The sequence below is a fragment of the Muscardinus avellanarius genome, assembly GCF_963383645.1.
Source record: "Muscardinus avellanarius genome assembly, chromosome: 19".
NCBI classification, from domain to species: Eukaryota; Metazoa; Chordata; class Mammalia; order Rodentia; family Gliridae; genus Muscardinus; species Muscardinus avellanarius.
The window spans coordinates 10,323,095-10,348,460 of NC_137805.1; the positions used below are offsets into that span (position 1 = coordinate 10,323,095).

A 25,366-nucleotide genomic window follows, 5' to 3' on the forward strand; every position below is an offset into this window, starting at 1 on the left:
TGAGTTAGGGTAACCACAGAAGACCAAGGACCGTGATAAAATGTAAGACTCTACATAGTTTTATTTTTATAAAACAAATTTCAGTTAAAATTCCTACGGAAACCAACAAGTAAATGGATATTCTTATGAGTCTAAAGGAATTGAAGCTTTTATCATCTTTAACGATAATCTGAGCCCAGGAGAGTATAGGATTATTCAATCCTTTTTTATAAAACTTTGCCAATGAATTAAATCATTTTATGATGGACTGTCCATGTCCTTATAATGATACTTGCTGCCCAAGCTACACAACCAATTTAGCTGAAATATACTGAAGTATAAAAGGCATCAAATGTAGTTTTGTATTAAAAATTGTTTGAAAAAATATGTTAAAATAGTATATCTAGACAGACCTGGAGAACATTATGTTAAGTGAGATTAGCCAGACCTAGAAAAGGAAAAGTCAGCAAGGGAGAAATCAGGAAATAAGAAGGACATTGGATAATGGAGGGGAAACTTCTGTGGACTCAGGGAGGTGGTCTTAGGGAGGTGAGGGTGGGGCAAGAAAGAGGGAGGATGAGTGAAGGAAACACTTCCAGCGATATCATGTACATATGTGAGGATGCCAGTGCCAATGTCAGTATCTTGTATGGTGAAGGGAGGAAAAGCCCACCAAGTGCTGTGGGCATATATGTCACTATCACTGTAATTCTTTAATGATAAAAGACTATAATGCATCAATAAAAATATAAAATACAGGGCCAGGGATATAGCCCAGAAGTAGAAATGCTTATGGGTTCCATCCCCAGTACCAATAAGTGATGAATAATAATAGTAATAATAATAACAATAACAACAACAATAATAATAATAATAATAATAATAATATAGGGGTTTATGAAAAAATAATGTACCTAAATACTGCTAGTTTTATATAAAACCTTTTATAGGCATGGCTCCAAAGTCTTTTCTGTGTAGAGTGTTAGCATTATTGGATGCAGAGGAGCTAAGACTAAGCCAGAGATGGAGATATAGCTACACTTCTGTCTAAAAAGGAGACTGGCTAGCAGAATAATTTATAATACACAGAAGGGCAAGGTATACCCTCGTCATCTCATCATTCAAAAGCAGGCTTCCAAGGGATAACGTTTGCTACTGGATTTGGGGCTGTGGGCATTTAAGTCATGTGGTTGATGTCACTGTGTGTGTAGATGGCCATCTTTTTATCTACTGGGCAAAACTGTAGGCCGACAAGAATTTGCCTTTAGTCTGAGGACCTGACAATCGAATCAGACTATGAGAATATTAGGCTAAATGAAAAGATTTCATGCACAGGGTGATCCAGCTGCAGAATCAGAGCTTTGAATCAGAGAAACATGGGGCTAAGCAAGATTCACAAGATCTTAGCCGGGGAAGACAGCAGCTCAGAGGCAGCATATCTCCGTCTGGGTTGTCTTCGAAGCAGACCATTACCCAGTGTTTAAGTACCAGTGCTTTGTTTTGGCTGTGAAGAAATATTGTTAGGGGAGTGGGGAAGTAGGGCAAGGGAGGGAAAATAAAAATCAAATGGTGTCTTGTCAAGGTAGCTACGGCTGTGGGCAAATGAAGCTGAATCCTCTGGAAAATTCTGGGAGTGTATGTGGTCCATCAGTTTCCCTGACACGTCCAGTCTTCTGTGTGGGTGGTAAGTTGGTTTCCCAGGTACGAGAAAAAGCCACAGGCAATGAAATGAAGGCGGTGATGATTGGGGAACTCCTGCCCTTGTCAGAGTTCCCTGGGTGATCAGGGAAGTTTAGACAGCAGGCTGAGACCTTTAGACAGAACAACCAAATGGAGGTGGTACGAGCAGAATTGGCAACTTATCTTCTGGGAAACAACTTCCTGCACCCCATGCCCACCATCAGCACCACCCTAATGTCCTGGCAGGGAAGAATCCACAGGGGCCACAGACAGAAAGTGATAACATGTGTTACTGCAGTTCCAACTCCTACAGAAAGGGCTGCAGAGCAGCGTAAGGTTCCCTGAGGTCAGGTGCAACAGCCAGCGTGCAATTGATCCAAGAAAGAGAAACAGGAGTCAAGTCGTCAAGAGACCCAGATTGGAGCCCAGATGCTGTTAAAGGCTGGTTTTATTCTTGGGGCATTTCATTCTGCACCTCTGTTTTTATTTTCTATGTAATCTGGGAGTCATAGAGAATCAACTTTGCTTTCTAAAGGTTCTTTAAAGAAAAATTTGAAACCATGAGTATATAAGAGCCCTTTGTAAATTACAAAGCACCATGCAAATGTTTTTCATTAAGATTACTTTGCACCACTGGCTGCAAATAGCACCCAGTCCATTGTCTAGATCCATAAACTGACTGACACAGGAAATGCTTGAACATGGCCATGTATTGGTCTTTGCAACTGATTTGTTGGTATAAACACTCAAATGTAAACCAAGGTGTCCAGTTAAGGCCACTGGATTGTGACATTTAGTCTAGAGTCTTTCAGCAAAATGTGTAAGAAAAGCATGGGACCAACCAGTAAGTGACCAAGGAAGGAGGAGCCAACTGATTTGGAAAAGGTCACCTTATTCACTGAATCAGTCATTGTAAAGATATTGCTACCTTAAGAATTTTCTTATTTTATTTCTTGTTTTATTTCAGGTTGAAAAATTTTGAAAGCAATGATTTAGCATTTTCTCCAAAGGAAAATTTCGGAGACAACAGTGGACTTGCAGCGTATGTGGCAAAAGCTATTGACCCATCCATCAGCTGGGCAGACATCCAGTGGCTGAGAGGGCTGACATCGCTGCCCATTGTCGCAAAGGGCATTTTAAGAGGTTTGTACATTTCTAGAGTTGAGCCCATACTCATTTCATGATCTTCTGTCGACACGACTATGATTTTTGTTAGGAATAGTTATCATGAAAATGGAAAGAAACATTCAAACTCAGTTCTCTTTCTTGGTGTCAGTGAATAAATACCTCCTTGTTCTTAGGTAATATTCTACAACACAAATGAACTCTCACTTAAGTAGAAGTTAGTTATGTTTTTTTTAAAGTATCAGGATGTCATTGCCTTTTTTTGATGTTGTTTCTCAGGTGTGTAGCTTGCAAAAATCTTGGAAGACCATCATGAGTTTATATTTTACCTGAAAGCTGCAATAGTTGCTTTCAGAACCAAAAAGAATCGCTGAGGATGGTATTGTGATAGCCAGACTGCTTTACGAGCCTTTTTTCCTTTTCTTGTGCTATCTCCAAGTACCAATGGCCAGTACTAATTGTGTGTGTGCGTGTGTGTGTGTGTGTGTGTGTGTGTGTGTGTGTGACTGCATATTGAACCCAGGGATGTTCTGCTTCTGAGTTACACCTCCAGATTTTTGCACTTTTTATTTGGAAACAGGGTCTCACTAAGTTGCTGAGAGTGTCACTAATTAGCTGAGGTTGGCCTTGAACCTGTGATAACCACCGGTCTCTGCCTCTTAATACTGGGATTATAAGCATGCACCACCACACTCAGCAAGCCAATATTAATTTTTGAATATGACAAAACCTCCATCATCTTCTCTGTGGAGAATGGTGGACTTGGACATTAAATCCCCAGTTGTGAAGGCATAACTTACTCCAACATCAACTTGAACTAAATCCTACAGGGAGCTATAGTAACTGTGACAACGGTGGAGGGTAAATAGGTTCACACACAAAAATATTTTCTTTCTTTTGGAAACTTCTTTTAGTATGGCTATATAGATAGCTACCAAAACCTTTTTTAAAAGTGAAATATTGGAGTAAATGGTTCTGGGATGAGAGAGTCTATTCACTTATCTCAGAGTCTAATGACATATATAAAATCTTCGTCATGGGTTTTACTTACATGATTATGTGTGAGTCACAGAAGCCATATTTCTAAAGCCCTAGGCTACCAACTACTATAACTATGTAATCTATGTATGTACAATTAAATTTATAAAAGTTAAAAAATGGGCTCACTTCAGCTCTTAATGAGGAGAGACATGTTGAAACACAGATATACCTTACTATTTGGGTTTGGAAAAAATATCGTTACACTGTTATCTATTGATCACTGTCCTAATTCTACATTTCTGTGAGTTTTATACTTCTGTGAATCTACCCTGGTTTACATCCACCTTTAAAACAATAATTTTATGCCGGGCGTGGTGGCGCACGCTTGTAACCCCAGCATTCGGGAGGCTGAGACCAGAGGATCGCGGTTCGTGGACAGCCTCAGCTACTTAGCGAAGCCCTCTGCAACTCAGTGAGACCCTGTTTCAAAATAAAGAATAAAAAATAGGGCTGGGGGTGTAGCTCGGAGGTCGAATGCCCCTGGGTTCCATCCCCAGACCTGCAAAAATAAATAAATAAATAAATAAATAATAAAAATAAATAAATACATAAAAAATAAAACAATAATTTTGTTTATCATACTCTCTCTAATCTTGCCACCTAGGATCATTACTGCTACATCCTGTGGCCACAGGCAACTGTAGGTACTAAAGAATGTCAACATGTAGGTTCTGTGGCATCCATTCATCCATCCATCCATCCATCCATCCATCCATCCATCCATCCATCCTCTTATTAACTCAATCCTTCATTTCATGAATATTCATCATACTGATTTATGCTAAAATTATTTAAAAAGAATAATGTAAGCACCTTGTCTAAAATAAGAGCCTATTCTTGTAGAAGATAGACATATAAACCAGTATTTCAAGTAAAATAAAATGGCGAAGATACTGAGATAGAACTCTATGCAATATAAGACAGTGGCGTTAAGATGGTTGTGGATAATTGTAAGAGTGGGTTTCATTTTAGAATGAAAGATGATACTTGAGTGATAATACTTGAGTCATAGCATCCTGTCAGCAGACTATTTCACACCCAAATAGTGGCAGAATAAAGCAATAATGGGTAACAATTTTACAACATATAATGGATATTATAGAATGTGATTTTTTAAAATTTTTTGTGGCACTAGAGTTTGAAACCAAGGGCTCATCCACTGAGCTACAGGTTCTTGCTAAGTTGCCCAGGCTGACCTCACATTTGGGATCTTCTTGCCTCAGCCTCCTCAGGTGTGGGGATTTCTGGCATAAGTCACTGCACCCAGCGGAGGATGTGGACTTTGAGGAGGTTGAGAATCACTGAAGTGTCCTGATGAGGGAAGTCACCTCAACAGATTGGCATCTTAGAACAATTATGCTTTCATCAGTAGATCTAATGGATAGAGGTGGCCAAACTGAAGTCAGGGAGGACACTCAGGAACCATTGTAACCCAGCTAGGAGGTGAATGTGGGACGACCTAGTATAGCATGAGGGAAGGGCTGGAGAAAGCATAATTAAAATACAAGATCACAACTGGGTGCACCCTTGCAATCCTAGTACTTGGGAGGCCAAACAGAGGAGGATCCAGTTTGCGGCCAGCCTCAGTTACTTAGTGAGGCCCTCTGCAACTTAGTGAGACCCTGTTTCAAAATAAAGAATAAAGCTGGGCATGGTGGCGCACGCTTGTAATCCCCGCGCTTGGGAGGCTGAGACAGGAGGGTCGCGCAGGTTTGAAGCCAGCCTCAGCTACTTAGTGAGGCTTTCAGCAACTTAGTGAGACCCTGTTTCCAAATAAAAATATAAAATAGCCGGGCATGGTGGCGCACGCTTGTAATCCCCGCGCTTGGGAGGCGGAGACAGGAGGATCGCGCAGGTTCGAAGCCAGCGGCGCGCTGGCTTAGGAGACCCTGTTTCCAAAATGAAAATGTAAAAATATGTCTGGGAGTGTAGCCCCGAGGTAGAAGGGCTTCCAGGAACCCCAGTACCACACACACACACAAAAAAATTATATATATATATATATATATATATATATATATATATATATATATATATATAATTAGGTCTGGGAGTATAGCCTGGAGGTCGAAAACAGCTGGGTTCCTCCCCCAGTACCACCACCAAAAAAAAAAAAAGAATAAAAAACAGGGCTGTGAGTGTAGCTCAGATGTAGAAATCCCCTGGGATCAATCCCCAGTACTTAACAAAAAAGTAAAAAGAAAAGAAAGAAAGAAATTCAGGAAACTGTCTTGAAATCACTACAGAAGAATAAAATTTTAATCTAATCCCAAAATTGTCTTTGTTAGTTAAATAAGGAACAAATCTAAAACTGATATAGTGTTTTTTTTAGCAATTTTTCATTTCTGGATTCCCAACTTATATGATTTTTAGAACATTGTTCTAGATATTATGAAAATCTATTGCATTAGCTGTACTACCATTCATTATATTGAAAGTAACTTTGAATTTTAAACTGTCCTTATTTTACTGGGGACCAGCAATGCTATCACCCCACCTAATTTTTTTCTCATCCATATGGATTTTGGGGCTCAGTTTTACATGTCTCTACAATATTTTGCACATAGCCGACCAAGCGTTTATGGAGTACAATACTCAGTGAAAATTATATGAGCCTGTATAATTATAGAGAACTTGAAAAGCATGTTAAAGAGAAGGGGATGTTTGAAAGGGTACTGTTTACTTACTCATGCAAAGTTTATGTTAGCTTTTCTGTAACTACTTGTTTTATTTATTTAACAAACAAGAATCATCTCTGTGACATCTGTATCAAGGAGCACATCCATCCAGTCTGGGTAGAAGAAAGGGGGTCCAGGAAAGTTCTGGGAAACTCAGTCCCACCATCTCACAGGTCTTCATCTGGAAGTCTAAGGATCAAGAGGGTCACCGTTTTTTTCTTCATTTTCCTCTTACCAGAAATGTGCAGATCGCATTTGCAGGAGCATGAATGCAGGTGCAATCGCTTGCTGTGGTTAAACTCTGCTGCTGGAGACCTTAAGCACAAACTTCAGACAGAATGTGGCCCTTGCCAGAACTCAGGCTAACAGACAAATGACTTTTATGAGTAAGGCCATAATTCTTTTTAGAGTTTCTTTTTTTCTTTTTGCTTTTCCAAAAACGAGGCTGCCTCATTTCCACCGTGTCTTTTTGTTCTGAGAAACCGTTGTCTAATTAACTCTTTTTCATAATGAAAAGTGGAAAAGTCATATCAGGGATCCAGAGAAACCACAGAAAAGCAAATAAGGTGACCGAACTGTGGTGGATGGGAGAGAGATGCGGGTCTGGGGATGGAACCCAGGGGCATTTGACCTCTGAGCTATACCTCCTGCCCTATTTTGTATTTTTTAAAATTTTGAAACAGGGTCTCACTAAGTTGCAGAGGGCCTCACCAAGTAGCTGAGGCTGTCCGTGAACAGCGATCCTCTGGTCTCTGCCTCCCAAATGCTGGGAATACAAGTGTGCACCACCATGCCTGGCAGGAATGTTTTTTAATGCACATGATATACTGTCACAAACATACATATCAAAGACAATCTCTAAGCCAAAATTAGAAGAAGGGAAGGGGGATGGAAAGGGGTGAGAACTGGGGAAGGGCTAAATGAGTGATGTGTGCATGTATGCCTCCACCATCTTGTACCCCATTAAGATGTATGACTACGCCGGGCGTGGTGGCGCACGCTTGTAATTCCTGAGCTTGGGAGGCAGAGACAGGAGGATCCTGCAGGTTTGAAGCCAGCCTCGCTGGCTTAATAGACCCTGTTTCCAAATAAAATATAAAAAAATAGGTCTGGGAGTGTAGCCCGGAGGTAGAAGGGTTCCATCCCCAGTACCACCACCAAAGGAGGGGGGAAGATGTATGACTACAATACAATAAAAAAATAACTATTTATTTATTTAGTAATAAAAAAAGAACTAGTGTAAAAAAAAACACCAACAACCAGGGATCATCAGTAGTTGGTAAATGCTGATAATTCACATAACAGATGACCTTTTATAATATTTTATTGCATTTTAGTGTTTCATGGTATTCATTAAAGTTGGAATTACCAGCAACACTAATACTGATAGTAATGTGTGTTAGTTCACACTGCTGTAACAAAGTACCATAGGAGAGGTCTAAGTAGCAGAAATTACTATCTTGTGGTTGTAGAAGCTGGAAGACTAGGCTCAGAGTGCCGATATGGATAGTTTCTGGTGAGAATTGTCTTCTGTTTATATGATCTCTTTGGAGAGAGAGGGAGAGAGGGAGGGAGGGAGGGAGGGAGGGAGGGAGAGAGAGAGAGAGATGCTTTATAGTGTCTCTTCTAATAAGGGTGCAGAACTCATCATGGGGCCCTGCCCTCATGAACTCATCCAGTCCTAACTTCTTCCTAAAGACCCCATCTCCAAATACCATCACATTGGGTGTTAGGGTTTCAGTATGAATTTTGGGGGAGACACAACCCTCATAACACATAGTTTTAATATTCTCATGTACTTATTATTTTGGAAGAATAACAGAATAACATTACTATTGTCATTTTTAAAAATGAAAATATTTTAATATGAAGTACATTTTGGAAAATAGCATTTTAATATACACTTTAAAAATAATCAGAAATAAAGATCATCTGTGTACTTTTAAAAAATTATTTGTATCTAATGCTTCCCTTGATCTCACTGTTGAATGTATAGATATATACAATCTTCTGTCCACCTACCTCCATCTCCAAATCCAAATTTTTACTATAACCTTAAACCAACTGGTTTTACTTAGTGTTGCATTTTGAGAGTTAAGCTTGAAAACTAGCATTATTATCGTGATTCTATTAGCAAATGTTTTACTAGAGAACATGCTTAACACTAATAGTTTAGAATATAAAACATTTAAAAATAATTTGGAAATTGATTTAAGAGAACATTAATGTGTTTTATTTTATTTATTTATTTATTTATTTATTTATTTACTTATTTATTTATTTTTGTGGTACTGGGGTTCCTGGAAACCCTTCTTCGGGCTACACTCCCAGACCTATTTTATATTTTTATTTGGAAACAGGGTCTCTTAAGCCAGCAAGGCTGGCTTCAAACCTGCGCGATCCTGTTTCCGCCTCTCAAGCGCGGGGATGACAAGTGTGCACCACCACACCCGGCCATTAATGTGTTTTAAAGGTGTTTTTCAAAAATCTATACATTTTAAAGATTAGTGATGTAGTTTATAATTTTAATATTAAAAATTTGATAAATGTCAATGAACAAAATACATTTATAGAACAATATAACTTGAAATAGTTACTGAAGTGATAGCAAAGTTATATTTAAGCATGTTTTTGAAATAGATTGGTCATTGCCATTTACACTCATGTGTTTACTACTTAGATATTCTTTGATACTATCCAAATTGTAGAGGAATATTTCTGCCCAGTGCTAAATTGGTATGACCTTATTGATTAAAAAATACATAGTAAGAAAAATAATTATTATAATTATCAGTGCATACTAAATTCACCGAATAATGAGAGTCAATGTGACAGTTTCATACATATGTAGAATGCACTTTGATTTAACCTGTGCTCCCCATTTTCCTCTTAGAAAAATAAATGTTCACTGTATAACAATTTGCTCTCTCTTGTTACTTTTATTTCACAATGATAAATGTTAACCTTTATTGACCAAGAAAATAATCACTACTGTAGTAACCCTTGGGCATACTTTTATGCTGAAAGCATTTAACAAGGTGTGTGTTTGGGAGGGGGGCTGGCTTCTAAGCCCAGCAGTGTAGTTGCAGATTGTCATGGGGCAGGTTTTTTGCTCTTCCAGGTGATGATGCCAGGGAAGCAGTTAAACATGGTGTGGATGGAATCCTGGTGTCCAATCACGGGGCTCGACAGCTGGATGGGGTGCCAGCCACCGTGAGTTTCTGCAGGTGCTGGGGTTTCTCTTTCTCGAGTCTGTTTCCATCTCTGTTTTGGCCTTCTCTGTGCCGGTCTTGTCTGGATGCTTCTATGCAATCACTCAGGAGAACTATGTGGATAGGTGAGATCTCAGGTTTTTTAGGTAGCTCAGATCTACCCAAGTTAGTTAATAAAAAATTTTTTTTTGGTGGTACTGGGGTTCCTGGAAGCCCTTCTACCTCTGGGCTACACTCCCAGACCTATTTTATATATTTATTTGGAATCAGGGTCTCTTAAACCAGCGCGCTGGCTTCGAACCTGAACGATCCTCCTGTCTCCACCTCCCAAGAGCGGGGATTACAAGCGTGCGCCACCACGTCCGGCTGGTTAATACATTTTTTTCTAATTAGCCCAGTATGTGTGTTTGTAAACTTATTAAAAATCACTGTCCAGTAATAAGGTATTTATGGAAAGGGGTTGACCTTGTCATCATAGATATATCAATATTTGTAATAAAGCAGAGTAAAAAAATTAAGCAATGAAAAATTTAAACTAATAGACAGTTGTGGGAATTACAAGGTCTTTGGAGCAATATCAGGTCACAGGTACAATTTTCACAAGAAGTCAAGAGGAGGGACAGAGTTGAATTTCCTGTGGAGGTGGGACTTGAAGACACCTCTCTCTCTTTTTCTTTTTTGTGGTGTTAGAGGTTGAACCCAGGGTCTGGTACATGTCAGACACATGTTCTACCCATTAAGCTATATCCCCAGCTTCTGAAGATGGGAGTTGAAAAAGCCATAGAGAGAAAATGAGTAGAGAAAGGTACAGAGAAGGCCTACAGCACAGGTGAGAAGAAACCAACTGCAAGAAGGCCTGTCTGGTTGAGTTGTGAACTACTTTCGCTGCACATTATAATCACCTAGAGAGCTCCAAAGAATCAGAATGCCCAGGCTGTACCCCACATCAAATCATCAGGCTCTTGGAGTCACAGGGAGGCACACAAGGTACTTTTGAAAGCTATCTAGGAGATTCCAGTGCTCGTCTGTGATATCTATACACTGTACACTCTGTGCTAGGCGCCTCGGAGTCCAGAATCTAAGTAAAATAAAGGTCAAATAAAGCCTTTATATCAGCTAGCTTGCAAGGCGAGGCAATGAGATAGAACTGTAAGAGGTAGCAATTAGCCCCAACGGCAGTCAAAGATACCAAAAGAGGCTCTGGGGCAGATTTTAAGATCATGGGTTAGGGATGAAAAATGAATCAAAAGTCACAGAATGTTTTGGTCTCTACATGCTCAGTGCTAGATTCCAAAACAACTAACCAAACAACTTAGAGGAAGATTTATTTGCTCACAGGTGTTTTTTGTTTTGTTTTGTTTTTGAGAATTTGGGTTCAGTCCATGTTACTCCAGCGTCTGTGAGGCTCAGGGGATGGCAGCAGAGTGAGGGAAGAGGGCAAGGCTCTGCTCCTCAGATCACAGAGGCTGGAATGAGAGCAAGCCGAGGGATCCAGCAAAAGCAGAGTCTCTCAGGCCACGCCACCAGGGACCCACCCTTTGCAGCCACAGCCCACCTGCCTGGTTACCACCCAGTAAATCCATCATAATGGATTTATCTACTGATAACTGAGATTATAACCCTTGATTTAATTACATCAAGTCTGAGCATTAATACATGAGCTCTTCAGGGGACCTTCTACATCTAACCATAAAACAGAGACAGATACATATCCTAGGATTTCATGGACCTGTGATCTAGAATGGTGATCAGAATCTCTAGAAAGGATGTTAAAAGGTGGTTTTCTCATACGTCATCCACTTTTGAGACCTTGGCCAATATTTGTGCAGATGAGGCAATGATGTTGCAGGTAACTTTGGGCTTGCTCTGTCTTCAGGTGGACCCTGGTCCTTATACTTGTGACCCGCAATGTGGAATAAAAAAGATTGAGGTATACTTGGGGAACACCAATGAGTGCACTCTGTTGGAGGTGTCTGGTGGCAGCGTGTGTATGGGGTAGGTTCCTGAGAATACACCTGCCTGGACAGATAAGGGAGGAGGTTCTAAGGAGTCCTTGGCTATGCAACAGAGAAGCCTTGGTTTAGCAGCAATGAGTTTTTTAAATTGGATTTTGGCCCGACAGCAAGCAGGTGGCCTTGATAATTACCATAACCAAGGAAAGAGAAAAGGACTAACCTTTTGTCTTTAGCCAAGAGAATGAGGGAAGGAACTGCTGGGAAGGAACTTCTGCTCCAAATCTTGGTTCTCTTATCTTTTGAAGTTAGACATCAGTTGGATAGTTTCTTTGTCTTTGAACTATAATGTTTTATCATTTGATTTATCAGAGGCACAATAAAATTAGTATTCTCTAACAAAACTTCAAAATATATATTCACTAAATAATACGGATGGATCTTCTAAGCCACAACATTTCTTTGAACAGGATCATCACTCATACGTTGTTCTCCCTTTTATCACAATCATTAAATCATGGTGAGTATACAGGTGGCCGCAATTAGGGCGACCAGTTGAGTCGACTTAAGCAACTAGGAATCAAGGTGAACAACTAACCGAGCCACATGGTAATGCATCGTTGTCCTGCTGCAGTAGCTGGTCGATGGTTCATAGGCAATGTGCATGAGTCTTGAAGCAGAGGAAATATTGGCAGGGGGATACTGGTTAAGCATAAGACACTCACAGTTTTTTCTAAAGCACTGATGGCTGCAATCAACCATGTCTGTACATGATAGGATGGTACAGCTAAAGATTTAGGATTGTAACAGTGTTGGGCTTCCCCAACTCACCTTTACTCCTAGAGCTCTGCCATCTCAGGTGACCTTACATGTTGCCGACAGGTAAACAGAGGTGGAAGTGAAGCCCTCCTTAAGCAGAGTGGAGAGTTCAGTCACCGCTCCAGGCTTTTTCTCAAATTTATGCCTTGCTTGTGTATGAAGACATAGACTTAGTGTGTGGGCAAAACTAAGTTTGTTTTCTAAAAATAAAATATAAATGTAACGAAATCAAATCTAACTAGATCATAAGAGGGAAAACATCTAAATGGTGTCATTTATTTCACCCTGGCTGAGGGGATATGGAAACTTATCTAAAAGGGCTTTTTGAGCTGTGGTCTCTGAGACCGTTTTTAAAAAAACAATAACCCTCCCCTTTGCCTGCTGTGTGCATGAGAGGAGATACCTGCGTGAGTTTTGCCACATACTTTAGGACAAATTTAAGCCCTGTGATGACGAAGGAAATGCGAGCACAGGTTTGGTTTATGGCAAGTGAGGTTTTCCATCAGTGGGTGGGTGCTGAGGTGAGTGGGGGGAGTCATGAAGGAGGCCGAGCTGTAAGACTTTTCCATAGATGCACGGAGGAAGGCACTGCCCTGCAGACTTGGTTACATCATAAGTCAGAGCCTCAAGGGCAGGGCGATGTCATGGGAGGATCAGTGAATGGGATTCTAGGGCTTCATCCGACTTCGTCTTGCGTCTCCTAGGGGATGAGATGGGGGGGTAGGTCACCCAGACTTATATGCACGAGCCTCTGACTAATGTTTTACTGTGTTCAGTTAAAACAGTCAATTTATGACTTACTATACCACTCTTGCATATTGTTCCAAAGGAACAGAAGTCAGAATGTTATAGGAATAATGCATATTCATGTTCGTAGCAGCATAATTCACAATAGCTGAGCTACGGAACCAGCCTAGGTGGCTGTCAAGGGATGGACAGGTTACAAACTGTGGTAGGTACACAGGATGGGATTTTATGTAGCCATAAAGAACACAATTATGGCATTTTCAAGAAAATGGATAGACCTACAGAGTACTGTGCTAAGTGTGATCGGCCCGTCTCTGCCGGGGTCCAGCCCTAGCAGAGTCGGGGTTCATGTGTTGATGAGGGGGAAACCGAGCCTGATGAGAGAAGAGTGCTACACGAGATCAATCTTTCTCCATTTTTCTCCCTTTCATTAAGGATTTGTTATAATTTTTATACTTTTTTTATTGGCAGAAAAGCAAGGGCATAGCAATGCAAACAGGATTGCCAAGGACAGTAAAAGTTATTATTTTCTATAAAGTTTGGGGCAAGGGTGTCAGACATTTAAATAATAATAACATGTTTTGTCTTACTTCACAAGGCTGACTCAAACTTAATCTTATATAGCGGCTCTAACTAAGGTCAGTTTGAACTTAATATTTGGCCCAATATCTTTATCCTTGGGGAAAAATCCTTGCTGCCTGAGTCTCTCACAAGTCCCTGCCCATCAGTTTTAGTAAAATTCCAATTATACATATTAATCCAAATAATCCTAAAATAATTTTATGAAGAAAGGAACCCTAGACATACTTCATGGGGGATCTACGCCGTTGCGGACCCCCTGATCGAGCTTTCTCAAGATCTGCAAAAGATGTGGTAGCACGTCTCTGAAAGTCAAGGATCATATGTTTTCTCTCATGTGTGGAAGCTGGAAAGAAGTTGGGAAACAAAAAATGATTTCAGATAAATAAGGAGAGCTATCATTAGAGTAGTGGAGGGGATTTGGGGAAAGAGGTGAGGGGAACGGAAAACCCTGGTGAAGGAAAGAGTTCAAAAGATCCTCTGACCATCATGAAGCTGTCAGTGTATCAACGCCAACTTCAACACCATAAATGCAGGGAGGGGTGGGATCTCGGAGCACACTGAGTGCCGTGTGCATGTGTGTGTCTGTCACACTGAGCCTCAATGTGATGGGTGCTTACAATGCACCAGAGAAGTGACTGGACTATATAATTCCCACATTTCCATAAATCACCAGGTTCCTTGGGTTGAAGAAATACTCATTAGAATTCCTAGGCCAAAAATTTAATTTCAGTTCATCTTAACAAGTTGCTTCCTTTTTGGGGGGATGGAACCCAATGGCATTCTACCTCCAAGCTATGTCCCCAGCCCAATTTTTTATTCTTCATTTTGAAACAAGGTCTCACTGGGTTGCAAAGGGCCTCACTAAGGAGCTGAGGCTGGCCACAAACCCGGATCCTCCTGTCTCAGCCTTCTGAATGCTGGGATTACAAACGTGCACCAGCACACCCAGCTAAAAGGTTGCTGCCAAGAACTTCTTTCGACTCTGCTACCCACAAAAATAGTTACAAAACCCCAAGTTTACCTCGCAGTCTTATCAGTATGATAACAATGAAGTATTAATTGGCCTTGGAATCATTCAAGAATCAAATTGATTCCTAAAATTTGTAGCACTGGAGCTCCTCAAGTGAGCATCTAAAGATAGATTCTCTTTAGAGGATGTTTGACTCCTAAGTGCATGTTTTTTAGTTTGCATTTTATTTTGATGCTGTTTAATTTGCATTTTATTTTGATACTAACTGGACCCAAATTACCTAAAATTTACAACTACAATAGTCTCTTTCACTGAAACTTTTCAACTGGGTTGTTGAGTTGGTATTTCTCAAATTGAGTTCTTAGGCATGTTTTGTAAGATCTAAGGGATTCTATTTATTTTTGTTATAAAGGGGTCCATGGGGCTGCAGGTCTAGCTCAATGTTTGAGCACTTTCCTAGCATAGGAAAGACCCTGGGTTGGATCCCCCAAAACACAATAAGAAATAAATAAATACATGTAAAATAAAAAGGATTCATGTATTCCCCTCTCGAGAAAGCCTTGATGTATCAGTTGGCGTTGGCTGTGTAACAAAACATTCTGAAACTTGCTGGCCAAGAAACAGTAGTCTTTTATTCATGGCACAGTTTTGTGCATTGGCATCTTGGGTTGAGATCTGCTGTGGTGGGCCTAGGTTCTGTCTGGCTCACTCATCTCTGCCTCTGGTCAGTTGTTGAGTCCACGAGGTCAAGCTCAGCTGGGATGGGACTACATTGTCTCACATCTTCCAACATGTTAGGTGGGCTTATTCTCATGAGGTGGCCGGTTTCCTAGAGACAGAGGTTTAAAAATAGTCAAATTTCTGGATATCTAGGTACAGAACTGACAGACCGTTGACTTCTCTCATGTTCTAGAGGTGAAAGCAAGCCACAAGGCTAGTTCAGATCCCAGCCTGCTGCCTCTGGGCCCTGTAATCCTGCCAGGAGATGCTGACAGAGAGAGGAATCACTGCTGCTATTTTTGCATTTGAAAACAATGAGCTACACCTCTGTGGACCAGTGATTTTCTAAACTTGCTGATGAGAAACCCCAGTGAAGTGTGAAAACTGGGTTTGGGAAAAGACTTGGGGATATCGGATTTAGAAAAGACTTCAGAGAAATGATAATCTTTTAACTAAATATTGTTAAAAAATAATAATTACATGGAAAAGGAGATAGTGGCTCGGACTCTGTCTCCTTTGCTTTTAACTGAGGCAGCTCTGGTTTTATCTAGTTGTATTTATGCTCAATTGCTTTGGTTGTAGCAAAGGGTTCCATACCTAAAATATCAGACATCAATAGAATAAGAAGAGATGCTCCAGGCCTGCAAAATAATGTTTGACTAGTGAATTTATTTATTCAGTCTTCCCTGATCAGAATTTTGTATAATGCATACCTTATAGAACTGCAGCTCATGAAAAGAAAAAGGGGGGCTAGAAATGTCCAGCAACGGATGCCCAGGACATTCTTGTCCACGGATACATGAACACAAAGATAGGTTCCGTTTTGTAACCCAGGATGTACTTGTAAAGTATGCTTATTAGTTTGCTTTTAGGCCAGGTTAGGCATTGGAAATAACCTAAACAGGCTTGATTTGTGTGGCTTTGAAAATGTGTATTGAACCCAAGCTAGCTAATATTTTTCTTTGGTTCTGGTTTCAAACGGGGGAAATATGCTTAATTATGGCTTGCATCATTGCCTGGAAACTGTAGCACTTATATGTTGATGTAACTTGCCTGGATGTAAAAGGAGGACTATGTATAGGGAAGGGGCATATGTAAGTGGACCCAAAGCATGTTTGGCAAGGCAGAAAAGCCAAGAGGAAAGGGGGAAAATCACATCACCTGCCAAACACTGAGGGGCTGTATGGCAAGTGTTGCCTCCACTTCCTGCAAACCTGTAGCTGTGTTTGGTTTTCAGACTTTTACATAAAACTCTATTTAAGCTAAGCCTTAAAATTTTAGTGGAGGAATAGGAAAGCCTTTGAATGATTTCAGCACAATTATTTCTGGAAAAATTGCACTTGAGCCCTCGGCAGTGTCGGCAGCATGCATTTTTAAATGGAGTCTAGGCTTTGCTTAGATTTAAGCATTTTGCTTTAGATTTAAGCATTTTGGGGATGACCATAGATAATTTCTACAGATTTTTGCCTACAGAAAGTGTTTCAATTCTCAAATGCGAAAGTCAATATCAAGATAGTCTATTGTATCTGCTGGCTATTGTTGCATGATGCTACAAGACAAAAGATCCCCAACTCAGTAGTTTAAATCGACAGTTACTATTTCCTTGAAACTTTGTGTTAACGGGGGCTATTGATCTAGCTGGTACTAGCTAGCTGGCAATACTGCAAGTTACAGGTCCAGCTAGCCTTGGCTGGGATAACTCTGCTTCCTGAAGAGGCCATCCTAGGGCCCAAGCTGAGAGGCTGGGATTACCTGGGGATACTCCTCTCAGGGCATGCGGTTCTAGTGCAAGAGTAAGTAGAAATACATGAGGTTAATGCTTGGGAATGGCTCTTTGCCGCCCTTGCTCACCTGTTATTGTATTGGCCAAAGTAAGTGGCATGACCCAGGCCAAAGTCAAAGAGTGAGCAAAGGCATCCTTTTTCTTTCAGTGTGAGAAACTATGAAGTCACATTGGATAGGAAGTGGATTCAGACAGGTGTGAACGGTCAGGAACAATAATGTAAGCCACAAGACCAACCTCTGTCAGGAGCTTGCATTCTCTAGTGCTAACCTAAGCCCATTAGCAATTGTCAATCAAGAGGACATTCGAGGCGCATGTGGTTACCTTCCTTTAGAATCAAGGAAAATATTTTCACAGAGAGTTCTTTAAAATATATCTGGGAGCAAAGTACATTAGACAAGGAAATTAGACTTCAGTTTTTCATAACTAGCTATGGTTGCTTGTTGTATACACAACTGCTCGCATTTTATTGGACAGTGAGTTTATTGTTTTATTTTGGCACTGGGGATGGGACTCAGTGGCATTCTACCCCGAGCTATACCCTCAGCCCTAGTTTTTATTCTTTATTTTGAAACAGGGTCTTACTAAGTTGCAGAGGTCTCACTAAGTAGCTGAGGCTGGCCACGGACCTGCAATCCTCCTGTCTCAGCCTCCCAAATGCTGGGATTACAAGTATGCATCACCATACCTGGCTTGGAGAGGGAGTTTTAACCACTGATTTGTAACAAATAAATAATAATAAGAAGAATGTATATCAATAAGATAGTTTATTTATTTGGGGTGCTGGGGTAGAACCCAGAGGCATTTTGCCTCTGAGCTTCTTCACCCAAACCCAGTCCTTTATATTTTTTTGTTTTGAAACAAGGTCACCCTAAGTTGCTGAGCCTGACCTCAAACCTGTGATCCTCTTATCTCAGTCTCTCAAGTATTATGATTATAGGAATGAGTCGCCCTGCCCAGTTTTCCTTTACTTTTATAAAAGAAAAAAACTGTAAAATATCAAATGTTTAAACTTTATAATATAATCAGTTATATATCTCTGACATAGTTTTATAATTACATAACTAATTATATAATTATGTTATAAATATAATTTTAAAATACTAATCCCTGACTTTGAGTATTAGGAAATCCAAGCCAGTGTTGGGCTTTGGAAGTAAAGTAAGCTGCTCAATTCAGACTCGTGTGTTTATTCAGTTACTAGCATTTGCTCTTCTTCTCTTTGAGGGCTTTTCCTGTCGATCCCAGGCCTCCTTAGCTTCCTTCAGTGGTCATGGGGGGTGAAGTTGAAGTTGAAGATCCCCGCAGCATTAACAGTGGCCCTGACCTCTCTCACTGACCCCTTCTCTCTACAGATCGACGCTCTGCCGGAAGTTGTGGAAGCTGTTGGAGGGAAGGTGGAAGTCTTCCTGGATGGGGGCGTAAGGAAAGGCACCGATGTCCTCAAAGCTCTGGCCCTGGGTGCCAAGGCTGTGTTTGTGGGGAGACCCATCATTTGGGGTTTGGCTTTCCAGGTAACAAGACAAACAGATACATCAGACGAGATGATCTGCTAGTGAAACAAGTGTGAGGCACCAGTCCCACAGCTTTGCCCAGTGTTTCTGCCTTTTATTTGCCTAGGGTGAGAAAGGTGTCCAAGATGTCCTTGAGATACTGAAGGAAGAATTCCGGCTGGCCATGGCTCTGAGTGGTAAGGCTCTCATTCACATTTACAACTTTTTTTCCCCACTGTGCTCTTTAAGCCAGGCTCTTTAGTGAAGAGGAGTAGATTTGAAGGGGAGAAGGGGGAAACATTTGGGGCATATTAAGTTTGAAGTTGACACTGTAACTTCAGCTGCAATGCGGAGTGCTCCGAGGGCTTTGATGGTATGCGTAGTCTATGGCAACTCACTAGCTTCCATTTCTGACGGTCTTGAAATTAACTGGCCTCAAGGCTTCCGCCTGGCTATCTAAGTGGGAGGTCAAACTCCACCCGTTCAAAACTAACTTCTCCATTAAAACAGGTCCTCCTTTGGTCTCTCCAGTTTCAGCTCATGTTAATACTATATGTGTTAACCAGCTTTCTGTGGCTGTGACAAAAACCAGAGGTAACAACTTAGAGGGATAAAGGTTTATTCAGACTCAAGATTTCAGAGATTTCAGTCTCTCGTCACTCTGCCCTGTTTCTTTGGGCCTTGGGTGAAGTCTCACGTCATGGCGGAAACACACACCTGGGGGAGGAAACCTGCTTACTTCAGGGCAGCTGGGCAGAAAAGTGGGCAGGGGCCAGGATCCTGAAACCCGCTTCAAGGGCACACCTCCCTCTGGACCTCACCTCTTAAAGGTTTGGCCACCTCCCAGTAGCACCACAGGCTGGAGATCAAGACTTTAACACATGGGCCTGGGAGACTCTTAAGATCCAGTGTAACACCACAGTATCAATTGCTCAGGTCAAACATGTCAAGTCACTCTTGCCTCCTGGTTCTCATGCCCTGACATCCTCGGGCTGGATCTTTAGAACCTGTGCCCTCTCATCGCTGGATGCCACCACCCTGGCCAGAGCACTCAGCATCTCTCTTCCAGCGGACCATTCTCTATGGTCGGGAAAATTCCGTACTACATTTTCTTTTTCATTTGTACGTCGATGGACACCAGGTGGTTCCATAATTTGGCAGGTGTGAGCTGTGCCGCTCTAAACATGGATATATGTGTATCCTTGTAGTGATCTGACTTTAATCCTTTTGGAAAGATACCGCAGATACAGATGGTCACTTTCAACTTTAATGTAGATGATGTTACTCTTCCTATCAGAGCTCTCCTACGGCCCTTGCTTTACTCTGAGTAAATGCCACGGTTCTCACAGGGATGTGCGAGGCCTTCTGCGGTTTGACCCTTGCCACCTCTGCTCTCAGCGACACGGCCAACACCCTCGTTTATTCGCTTTGCCCCTGATGTTCCCTGACTCTGTCTGACATGTTTCAACCTTTGTGCTGACCCTTCTCTCTTCCTGGACTCTTTCGTCTGCATAGCTATATGAAGAACTTCCTCGCATCCTTCAAGTTTTTACGTAGCTTGCGCTTTTTAGAAGAAGCCTGTCTTGACGGATTTGTTTAGAATCACAATCCACATCCCACCCATCCATTCAACTTCCAGTTTTCTTTCCCAGAGTTATTTCATTCTTTGGCGTCGGTCACCTTTGAAATTCCATCTATCATAGAATTTATCTTTAAATCACATGCATGGTCCATTGTCTGTATCCTCTCTAGTATTTTAAAGTGTGAAGTGGTGTCTTCACTGTGCTATCCCAATGCCCAGAGTCATGCCTGGCACATAAATAATAATTACTTGTTGAAAAAATAAGTGGCTAAATAAGTGCCATTTTTTACTTCTAACTATTGAATTTGACTCAGAATGGACTTCTAGCTGCAAAGAATAGCCTTAAGTAAATTATCTACTCCTTCAGTCTGTAAGGCAAAGAGGGATTCCCTTTTTGTGCCCCACATGATCCAGCTTGTCCACAGAGATAAAACCCCGGAGGTCAACTGTCTGCTCACTACTGTGCAGAGCCTGACAGACAGACTCCAGGAGAAGAATGTCATTCTGTGAATCCTCACTACGCATTTTAATTTGCTGCAGACATATCCTAAAAGAGAGCCTTTCAGCTACTGGTCCTCTATTAAATGTGGCAGAAAGAATACACTCTTTGTGTTAATAAAAATATGTGCCAGTCATTTTGTGTTAAGGACTGTTTAGGTAATAAAAATGGTCTCATGCCACATAAGATTTGGCAAGCCTACGTTGAATCATAAACCTTACATTTGTCAAGTTTTACATTCCTTGGGAAAACGATTACCTGCCTGATTATTATTGCATTCATTTCATATTAAATGTATGCATTATTTTTTCAGGGTGCCAGAGTGTGAAAGTCATCGACAAGACATTGGTGAGGAAAAATCCTTTGGCTGTTTCCAAGATCTGACAGTGCACAATATTTTCCCATCTGTATTATTTTTTTTCAGCATGTTTTACTTGACAAAGAGACACTGTGCAGAGGGTGACCACAGTCTGTAATTCCCCACTTCGATACAAAGGGTGTCGTTCTTTCCAACAAAATAGCCATCTCTTTTAGTTCATTGCTTTTGACTTTTCAATGGGTGTCCTAGGAACCTTTTAGAAAGAAATGGACTTGCATCCTGGAAATATATTAACTGTTAAAAAGAAAACATTGAAAATGTGTTTAGACAACGTCATCCCCTGGCAGGCTAAAGTGCTGGAAAACAAAAGATATCCTTTGGTAAAACTGGAGGTGGTAAACGCTGATGTGATGTGAAAAGATAATGTTCTCACTGTTTATTAACCTGCATTGTGTTTGAATATCCTTAAAACAGTTCTTAAATTGCAAGCTTGGGTTTGAAATGTTGGAAATGCTTAGAGAAACACCAGCTTTGGAATCCCATCACTGAGAAGGTAGCATTCATTGGAATGGGTGCTGGTGACTTGTGATTTTCTAGACGCTTTTATTTTCCAACACCCTGAGCTTTGGCACTTCTTCAAATGCATATTTTCGGTTGCATCCTGAGCATATGATTATATTTGAATGTTTTGTGGTGCATGTTACTTCTTAATCAGAAAGAAATAAAGAATTTTTTGAAAAGAATATATATAGTACTTTTTTTACAATATATGTTTTGGTCAGGTATAGTATGTCCCTTGAAGAGCTCAGGGTTGATATAATTAAACTCAAGAGGGTTGTAATCTCATCAGTAGAGAAATCCATTTTCTTGGTGGAAACCTAGGCAGGTGGGGGGGGGTGGCTGGAAATGGTGGGTCCCTGCGGGTGTGGTCTTAGGAATCCTGCCTGTGACTTTGAATTCCTTTGCTTGTTGGCTCTCTAGTGCTTTTCTGGCTCTTTTCCTCTCTCTCTCTTCCTACTGCTCTGCCCTGAGATCCAGCCTCACATGGACTGAAGAAGGAATATCCAGAAAATACAAGCAAGGAAATCTTCCGTCTACTAAGTTATATGGTAAGTCTTTTTTGGATTATAACAGTGAGAATGCTGATGGAGACAATAAGAAATTCAGCCATTTAAATCTCTGAACCTGCTGGGCGTGGTGGCGCACGCTTGTAATCCCTGCGCTTGGGAGGCGGAGACAGGAGAATCGTGCTTGTTGGGAGCCAGCCTCGCTGGCTTAAGAGACCCTGTTTCCACATATAAAGGTAAAAAAAATAGGTCTGGGAGTGTAGCCCGTGGGAGTGTATCCCGGAGGTAGAAGGGCTTCCAGGAACCCCAGTACCACCAAAAAAAAAAAAAAAAAAAAAAAAAAAAAAAAAAAAAAAATCTCTGAACCTTATCAACCAGTTCCTTTTATGCATCCTCTATTAGTTCTCTTGATCATCCTAGATATTTTTCTTTATCCTTTTGTTTTGTTCCTTAATGAGCCCTGGTCATATTCCTTTTAGACTTATGGCCAAATCTCAAATTTGGGGCTGGGTACATAATTTGTGGGACAGTGCCAAATGAAAATGTGAATTGGGAAAAGGTTCAGAAAGAGGAAAAAAAATAAAACCTTTTTTTTTTGTTTTCTACAGGTTTTTTTTTTAATTGGTCATGTTTTTATTTGCTGTTTACTGTTAAGATTCATTGGGCGTGGAGAAATGGGATGTCTGGGGTAGTTCCCAGTGCTTTGTCTTGACCCATCTGATACTCATGCCCAGAACCTGGCCATGGATACAGAACTGTCAGTACTGAGCAAGGTGGCTGAGCCAGTAGCCAAGAACCCTTTCTTGGGATGTTGTGGGAAAAGAGACATTGTGTCATGTTAGGCTCCGATCCCCAGTATGCTTTCCACTGTTCCATCAAACTTCCCCCATGCAACCCGAAGGCAAAGTATAACAATTTAAAGCTGAGAACCACAGTGCATCAAGCCCCAAGCACGCTTCTGAGAGCAGAGGGTTAGTGAGTGTGCTGGTGGCATGCCATGGAGCCCCGGTCATACGCCATTTAGATTTATGGCCAAACCAAGCAGCATCTGACAAATTAAAAGTAAATTTAGTAGCCAAAAGTAATTTTGAAGTTGATTTCTTACCATCTCACTGGTTGTTCAAGCACTGTGAACAGCTGAATAAAAGTACTGGAGAGGCCCTGGCTTAAAATGTGATTGTTATGTTATTGTATGACTGTGCTGTGTTATTCTCAGATCTCCTCTCCATTCTCACCTATGATCTCTAAATGATGTTCTCTCTTTCATCCTCTTTCCCCCTTTCTCTTTCTCTCTCTCTCCCTCTCTCTCTGGTACTGGGGATTGAACACAGGGGCATTCTACCTCCCAACTACACTCCCAGCTCTTTTGTTTTGTTTTGTTTTGAAGTGGAGTCCAGCTGAGCTGCTGAGGCTGGTCTTGAACCTGTGATCATCTTGTTTCAGCTTCCCAAGTACTGGGATTATAGGTGTGTGTGACCACACCTGGCCAGCAGCACATCCTTAAATACCAAAATGGATGCAAACATAGATTTTATTCCCGAAATCATATTCATATTTGATAAAGAGAATAAATTTGATGAAAACAAAGTGTTAACTCTTTTTTTTTCTCTAAGTGCTGAGATGGAATATTATTGTCATATTACTGTTGGGTCATAATACTGTTCTTCAGTATTGTTCTATATTGTTTCCATGTTACATAATTGCTTCCCCTTTTAATATTAATTGACGAGTGGGTATATATATATAGTCAGCACCTTGCTGCTGGTGCAGAATGTTCATTTTGGCTTCATCAGAGTAGGTGTCTGAGTGTAGTTCCCCTGAAGTGTTAATAACTTCCCAGAAAATAGAGATACACAAATATTTTCTTTTCTTTTTTTTTCTTTTTTTTTTGATACTGGAACCCAGTGGCATTCTACCTCTGAGCTATACCCCAGCCTTTTTTCTTTTTTCCCCCTCCTCCTCTTCCTCCTCCTTCTCTTCCTCCTCCTCCATCATCATCATCATCATCATCATCATCATCATCATCATCTCCTCCTCCTCCTCTTCCTCCTCCTCCTCCTCCTCCTCCTCCTCCTCCTCCTCCTCCTCCTCCTCCTCCTCCTCCTTCTTCTTCTTCTTCTTCTTCTTCTTCTTCTTCTTCTTCTTCTCTGAAGCAGGCTTTCACTATACTCAATTGCTGAGGCTCTTCTGGAAACTGCCATCCTCCTGTCTCAGCCTCCCAAGTACTGGGATTACAGATGTATGCCACCACACCCAGTCACAGAGTGTTTTCTATGGAAGTTATAGTGAGAATGGTACTATTGGCCTTACTTGGTGAATTTCTTGTCATTTTTATGAGCTCCTGAGCCAGGTTACCTCCTCAAATATAGATTTTCATTTTTAACTTCAGAAGATGTAAATGTTCTAGGTATAGTTCTTTGCTTTTAGTTTTTCAAAGAAGAACTTGGATCCAGTTGTAATAATACTAAAACCATAATAATACCTGATGGCTGAAACAGGAATGAGACGTATTGTATATCTCTTTTTGGGGATTTATTTCATAAACTTGACAGAAGTTATTTGAATAAGCTTTCTGACTTTTCTGTTTCTGAGTTTCTTTTTTATTACATTAGATGAAATTTAATTTTAAACTGATACATAAAAACATAAACATTGTACTGAGGCACTATATGACAGTTCAATACATATGGACACTATGTAATGTTTAAATCATATTGAATGTGTCTATACCACTGAGTTTCTTGGAGTATGCTGGGGGAAGGGGCAGTAGGGAATGAGTGGGCTAAATAGGCTGTCTGCTTTTCTTCTTTGCTATTTAGTGCACATCAGAGTAGGTTTTCCTCAAACTCTGGAGTGTATAGGAGCCATCTAGAGCCTGTCACCATGGCTTCTGACTACGCCAGCTGCAGGGTCTGACTTACAAGCAGAAGCTGTGCACCACTTTAAAATGCCAGCCACTCAGCGGACAGTGATTCTTCTGTTGAATTTTATTTCTTGTTGGAATATATAAAGCATACAGTGAGGTGTACAAAGTGTTCACACCTGTGCACAGGTGGATAAGCTATACCTATGCATCCATCCGACTCCTCTCAGGTTGAGATGCAGGACATGTCCGGCA

General features: G+C 40.9%; 1 protein-coding gene across 1 annotated transcript in view; it reads left to right on the forward strand.

Annotated features, from left to right (window-relative positions):
• The window catches only part of HAO1 (hydroxyacid oxidase 1), a gene marked incomplete at both ends in the record, with an annotated part of 58,308 nt that extends 37,062 nt beyond the window's left edge, over positions 1 to 21,246 (forward strand). The window contains 5 exons of the mRNA XM_080716384.1: positions 2,627 to 2,802; positions 9,625 to 9,716; positions 18,644 to 18,802; positions 18,909 to 18,978; positions 21,176 to 21,246. Of these exons, the coding sequence (XP_080572510.1) occupies positions 2,627 to 2,802; positions 9,625 to 9,716; positions 18,644 to 18,802; positions 18,909 to 18,978; positions 21,176 to 21,246 (568 nt within the window). The remainder of the gene's footprint in view (positions 1 to 2,626; positions 2,803 to 9,624; positions 9,717 to 18,643; positions 18,803 to 18,908; positions 18,979 to 21,175) is intronic.
• Positions 21,247 to 25,366: the final 4,120 nt, after the last annotated feature.